Source organism: Apostichopus japonicus, chromosome 7 (genome assembly GCF_037975245.1).
Source record: "Apostichopus japonicus isolate 1M-3 chromosome 7, ASM3797524v1, whole genome shotgun sequence".
NCBI classification, from domain to species: Eukaryota; Metazoa; Echinodermata; class Holothuroidea; order Aspidochirotida; family Stichopodidae; genus Apostichopus; species Apostichopus japonicus.
In genome coordinates this window covers 16,752,376-16,759,831 of record NC_092567.1, presented here as the reverse complement: position 1 = coordinate 16,759,831, position 7,456 = coordinate 16,752,376, and the positions used below count along the sequence as shown (strand labels likewise).

Genomic DNA, 7,456 nt, shown 5'->3' with positions numbered 1-7,456 from the left:
TTCCTTGTAATATACGTTCGCGCTCAATGAATCGTTAACAACAGTCCAGCAGTTCCTTATGTCATCAATTAATTATCAGTCGGGTAAAAAAGCGAGTTACCGTCCGAACCTATACTTTCAAAGAGAAATCCTTCCTTCCATCTGTTTATTCCAGTGTACTAAATTCCCTGGATAATAAGTAATTTACAAGTTTCATTTTTTTTTGCCCGATAACAATTTTTTTTTTCTTATTTTTTTTGTATCTCGGCATTCCTAGATACGGTTCAATGCCTTTCATTAAATCTTTCGCTATAATTCACACTGTAACCAAATTAAAGTATGCATGCTGTTGACAAAAAGGGATATAAAATATTATTATGTATTATTAAATGGCAGCAGTGTGAAGTTTCATATCTGAAAATATGTTCGAAATTATTCTTTTATATATTATGAACTAATTCTGCGACCTTGGAAGTAGGGACGTCAAAATAGATATATTCAAAAATATAAAATGAGAAATGCTGGTTTTTGTTTTGGTTATTTACTAAACTAAATCATGATACTAAACTTAAAACAATTGGTGATGACACGTTTTGAATGACAAAATGACGGAATCATTGATGAGGCTCATTAATAATACCACTTAATGCAATTAATAACGGCAAACAAACTGGTTGTCTGCAACAACAGAAAATGTTCCAAATCTACTTAGCAACTGAAATCATGTTGCGCTTCCTTGAATGAATACCCGACGAGATAACGAAAAGTAACAGCTGCAAGTAACGTATGAAAAAACTGAATTTTATCACTCTATATAAGCTTTACTCTCGAACCAGCCAATACTCATAGCTAGTACAGTACCGTCACTACTGTTCATATTCCACAACCGTTCATCAGTACCTACTGCGCTGTGTTCGTAACACGGTAGCATGTGTTACATGTGGCACAGTAATTACTGCAAGTTTTTCTTACTGCAAATTTAAAATTGTAAACATTTTAAATTAAATATATATATATATATATATATAATTATTTAAATTACTGCAATTTTTCACCTGTCGGACTCGTAGTTCAACGTGTAACAGCTTTCCAGTAATTACTGTGCCAACTGTAACACATGTTACCGTGTTGCGAACACAGCGCAGCATAGTTACTGATGCACGGTTGTGGAACATGAACAGTGGTTAGGCTACTGTACTAGCTATGAGTGGGTGGCTCGAACAGTGTCAAGACAAATGACAGTACAAGATGAAGAAGATAAAATAATACAATGTTAACGTATAACGTGTAAAGTTGATATTAAATATAATATTGTGTATTGAGACAGCAACATTCGCGTCCTTTGGTTCAGCCTATCAATCTTGGTGATCGAAAACCTTAGAACACATTATGAAGGAAAAACTGGGAACGGCATTCACCAAGACAACAGCTTACAAGAGAAAATAAGGAAGATATTGTTTGGCATTTGCATATTTTATGAACAGTTAAACATATCGCCATTCATCATCATACATTTTAATCTTATGAGAATTCTCTTCAGGCAGTGATGTGTAATAAAATAGCAACGCTATAGTTAAATTTATAAGAAACATATTGATTAAAAATATACGACGAAAATGTTGAGGGATAATCTATCAGTATAGGTTAATATCCTTTACAATAGAGGTCAATACGTGCTCTGTAAAGAACCATCCACTCATCTGTGCTTGATTATAACAAATATCAACTCAACTCGTGGAGTTTTACTAGTTCTTGGGTGAGGTTAGCCAATCATCACCCAAAATGACACCTGTAACCATCCTTATATAGCTGTACGATAATTCAACTTTTGCTGTCAGAATTCAACTCAATAACCATGATCTCATAAACTGGAACGACGTATGCAATGAAATGACGAGTCCGTGACATCACGTGACTGTAATGCAGGCAAAGGAGTCACATGTTGTTTCATTGGCATTCATTTCTAGATCACTGACTATCAATGATGACGTCACGTAAATTTGAACGATGCATTCAAGCATATATAGCTATACAAAGTAGAACTGCATGCATTTGCCTGCAAATATACGCAGTATTGTAGTGCGGTTGTTCATAGTGTTATTTTTGGGCGGAAAAACGCACTAGGAAGTATAGTCAGGTAGTTACCTACAAAGTGAGGGCCCTTGTGATCGCCGTGACAGGCTCAGAATAAGTTGGCTACGCAGCTAGCCTCTGAAACTGCAAATGTATTGAGACTATATGAAACTTAAATTTTCAACGTCCAGTCATGTAGGTATCATTCTCTTGGTCAGTAATGCCCATATTGTAGCGCGCATGCGCACTGCAATAATGACGACGTACAGTTACTTCATGAAGCCTGTATATGGATGTCATGTGACTATAACATATCAACATTTATCAAACGCTGTGAACATTAAAAGTTGTCATCCCGTTCTATCATTCTGCAGGGTCAAAAGACCCATATAATCATCATTACTTGTAATATTGTTCATCTCTTGTCTCTTGTCTTATCATCCATGGGGCCATGGAGCCATTAATTAACGGTGTCATGTGACTATAATAAAATCAAAGACATCGCAGCGGTTCGTATAGAAACTCCAACTTGTATGACGATACGTCTACGTCATAGTGACGTCAGTTATATGGATAGGTCGTCCCCTTGATCCGTCTTCTCCCGAAGTGATTTGTACAAACAATATGAAAGACACATCCCAAGAACCTATAACGATAAATAGAAAGGAGAGAATTCTAATGTCACACACTATATATGCAGCTTAATAAGGATTCATCATTCACATATATATATTGCTTGTAGTCATAAATATCTTAGCCTTCGGTGAAAAGTTTTAACGCTTGACAAAGTTTGCCTACTGTATAGTCACACGTTTATACATACAATGCTCTAATATGCGACGAATATATTGAGTTGTGCATCTGATTACATACAACATCCCATGCCTGAACGCAAATGTCTTAAATATTTCTGCATGAGCACCCATGTAATTCAACGATTGCGTGTCTAAGAAAAGCAAATACGAGAAATCCAGTAACAGGAGGCAATTATGATGAAGATGTAGAAATAGCGTACCAATTAAAGAATATTTGGTTATGCTCAACCGCATCATCAGTTTTCATAAATATATATATATATATATCAACTATATTCTCTTTACCACCACAATCAGCTCGAACTCAAATAACCATATGCTATTTACCAACATAATCAGTTAAAACTCATAAAACCATATACTTTACCGACATGATCAGCTCAAATTAATAAAACCATAATGCTATATTACCACCAGAAACAGCTCAGACTCATATAACCATATGCTATTTACCAACACAATCAGCTCAGACCCATAAAACCATATGCTATATAGTATATACCACCAGAAACAGCTCAGACTCATATAACCATATGCTATTTACCAACATAATCAGCTCAGACCCATAAAACCATATGCTATATAGTATATACCACCACAAACAGCTCAGACTCATAAAACCATATATGCTATTTACCAACATAATCAGCTCAGACCCATAAAACCATAATGCTATTAACAACCGCAATCAGCTCGAACTTTAATAACCATATGTTATATAAACCACCACAATCAACTCAATAGTACATATCCATATGCTATATACCACCATCACAGCCAGTTCAGATCCATTGAATCAACTTCTACTTACCACAACAGTCAGATGTAATTTCATATTTTGGAAAGAATAATAATGTTGTTTTTTTTCAAGCTTTTAATAATAACCAAGAAGACAAACAATGAGAAACAAATAAATCTTGTTAGTTCACCAAATGTTGAAAATCTATCCCATTAACAACTTTTTTAATGAACAGCTTATTCCTTCTTTCAAATAGTAAAGTACTTCAACAAAAAGGTTATGATTGGTTCGAACCCTTGATAACATGAAAGATTCTAATTACAGTCTAACATTAGACTAGAAACTTAATGTTTTAATGTGATGTGTACGTAATCAGTTAATTAGTGAAAGTGTTTTTTTTTGTGTTCTTTCTCGCTACTCTAGAGTAGACGTGTACAGACGTGTACTTAGTTTGATTTCTTCTTTATTAGTTAAACCAATAATTATCGAATTTCTTCTTGTGGTGTTTTGTTGTATCCCACGAGACGAATTGACGTATTTTCTAGTGCTCTCGATGAAAGTTCTAAAATCATAACTTGCGGAGTGCTGTTTATGCATTTAGTTCCGTTAAAAACTTCCAAAAGTGAACTAAGGATTTTAATAACAAACTGGATGACGCAAAAAGAAAACCTTTGTGGAATCATCTCTCCATCAATGTGCTACTTCTGCCCCCAGGAGATTTTATAACGAGAAAACAGCTCTTTTGAGAGCGAAGATAAGTTGTAATGGATTGTATAAATTCAGCCATGTTTGATTGTAATAACGAAAAAAAGTTCATATTGTGGTATGTTAAACGGTCATGTGAAGCTAGTTACGATGTATTTTATGTCTTTACAACAACAACGAAACCCATTGTGCTACAAACCCATTGTAATAATAACTAAATCTACCTATATTTAGACCATATGAAAGATGTTAATTGTTATTATTTTGTATAATGGTAATTCATCCGAAAACCATTAAACTTACCTCTAAGAGTGCAACACAGATAGCAACAATGGTAATCACATCGATGTTTCCTTCAATCTCCATGATCAACGATTCACGACAGCCCTGAAAAATATAATAACCAAAGAATAAGACAACAGAATGTAAGGTCATGAGAGGTCAATTAACACCCCCTATACTCAAAGATGTTTTTAGATATGGTTTGATCAATTTTACAATTATTATATACCCAAACAGTCAAAAATTGAAACAATAATTTCTGATAGCATTTTGTATATGATAAACAAATGTTTGAGTGCCAATATGTTACGGTCAACCTATATTGGCCCAGATGAACAGATGCATTGTGGGTTTTATCACGTACTTAGTCTAAGTGTAGGCCTATATATCCAGATAGTGGGTTTACATACTAAGTGTACTATACAATCTCTATGTACCGACGCATTGAGTTGCAGTTTATATACTAGCAACAGTGTGTGCTGTGTGTGATCAAAGCATGTTGTCTATGATTTAGGAAATTAACTCCGGCTGCAGATAAGTTGTATAGTCAAGGCATCAAGCCTGTAACTACAGGAGTCTATCCAAACAATCTTCCTTTATTGTAACGACCTGATTGGTTCAAGTATATAGTCTTGTATATAAATGTTTATAAATAGATCTCAACGAGCTAATTGGCGCCGATGATTAATACTGAAACAGCTTCGATCCAACGACGGCGACTGGAAATAGGAGGGAATTGGTAATAAGAAACTAGAGGAGTTTTGGAATGGTCGTATATATATACATATAAATAAATAAATAAATATATATATATATATATATATATATATATATATATATATATATATATATATATTTATATATATATATATATATATATATATATATATATATATATATATATATATATATATATATATTTATATATAAACATTACATTTACCTCTCATTAACGTTTGCTCTGAGTGTGTGCTATGCAAAATATTCTTAGAATTGTGATTTCCTTAACATAATATTAGAAAACTTAAAATTGTACACATATTTTACGCATGATTAACCTTGATCTGAACAGGAAGGGTAGCAAGATGAATTTGGCTAGGAAAGAAGAAATGACGTATGGGACTAATTCAACGGAACCACGGCTCTCCCAACATAGGCAGGATTACACCCACCTAGCTGTATACCCCGCCTCCCCATCCCCCACCTCCCCGAACAAGCACATAAGTAAATATAAATAATGCTTGAAAATGGTCTCATGCGTAAAAACTTTAATCAAACTAGATCAGTCCGTCTCTATGCATCAAATTACGCCCGTTGTAATATGGTTAGTACTAGAAACATTTGAACAAGAAACATTTGAAATGTCTATGGGTCATTGGTAACCCAATCCTCCTCCTCCTCTCACCCTTCCTCAACCTACAAACTCCGATGTCTTGCCTCTGTTGTATTGCAAATGCAAACTATTTCCCTGAAAATATTTTTACCTAAGATATTAGATTACCACACGATGGGCATTGATCTGCAAACGCGAAGACGTAATTTAGTGCTTAAAGCACTGCGCATATTTCCTGAGTATTAAATGTCTATTTCACACAGTCTCGTTAATGTAAAAGAACAATATGGACTGTCAGATTCTTTGGAAATGTAGTTTAAAATTAAAGTAGCGTTTAAAGCTAGCTACAATGGGGGATTTAAAGCTAGTTACAATGGGGGAGGGGAAGTTATATCAGTTTAAAGCTAGCTGCAATGGGGGGGGGGGTGGGAGGTATATACCGATGACCTTCAGATATTCTTCGGATCTTGCATGTGCGTAACTCACCATGTACCACTTCTCTTCACTTGGGTTGTCACCACATCCCACGTTGTAAGAGAAGCAACATGAGTCAGGAGTTTGACCTTGTCCATAGTAAGGTGTGAACATGTGCCAGTCAGATGATTGGTCAACGCCACAACACATCAGCTGCCGGTGAGAGGAAAGTAATACACGATGATCTAATCAGAATACTATTTAAATATAATTCATAACTAAGCGGTTGCTTTCTTGCTTAATAAATCATGATCAAATACGAGGGATAGATTTTGAGAAATAGCTGACCTCCTCGGCGGTAACAGCACCTACGCAATCGGTAAAACACATTATCCATCAGCTTACGTTAACATGCTTATGTCCATGTCTTTATGCTGATATCGTTACGTTGAAATCTGGTGTTCACAGCTTATGTTAATATCATTATGTCCACATCTTGTGTTAAAATCTGATGTACACCTTGTTTTATATTCATGTCTTCATGTTTAACTTCTAACATTCATATGATAATTATGTTCACATCATATGTTGCCATCTTTACATTCACATTGTACGTTTAAATCCCAATTCATAATATGCATATAAATTAATCGCACTGAATGTTCACATAGCCTTTATAACTGCATTTTATACATAATAAAATCCCGTTTCCATTACTGCTTATAAACTGACTGTTGTTATGACGTCATAATTATTTATAACAATCCAGAAATGCATCGCCTTACGGGTGAAATTCATTACAAACCTTAGCAAAAATTGTTTAACCTCAAACCTTTATAATTTGTTACACCAAATGAAGCCCGCGTCTGATTACTTTGTTAGCTTTTGTGTATTGTTTATTTCATTACACGTGTTCACTGATATACAGTGAGTATTCTGAGTTTTTTGCCTCTTTGCTTTCTTTTTTGTTCGGGAGTCCTGAACAATATTCGACTATCGGTATCTCTTTAGGGATTCTTACTAATCTTAATTGTTGCTCTAGGACGTAACCAGACACACATCATTACGTATGCATTGCAGTGCCCAAAGAGCTTGATGAGTCCAACACCTTAATTC

At 34.7% G+C, this 7,456-nt stretch overlaps 1 protein-coding gene across 1 annotated transcript in view; it reads right to left on the bottom strand.

Annotated features, from left to right (window-relative positions):
* Positions 1–260: 260 nt before the first annotated feature.
* The window catches only part of LOC139970153 (tetraspanin-9-like), a 14,852-nt gene continuing 7,656 nt past the window's right edge, over positions 261–7,456 (bottom strand). Inside the window, exons 5-7 of the mRNA XM_071975796.1 lie at positions 6,413–6,553; positions 4,615–4,698; positions 261–2,698 (exon numbers count right to left, since the gene is read on the bottom strand). Coding sequence (XP_071831897.1) covers positions 2,618–2,698; positions 4,615–4,698; positions 6,413–6,553 — 306 coding nt within the window. The 3' untranslated portion in view covers positions 261–2,617. The remainder of the gene's footprint in view (positions 2,699–4,614; positions 4,699–6,412; positions 6,554–7,456) is intronic.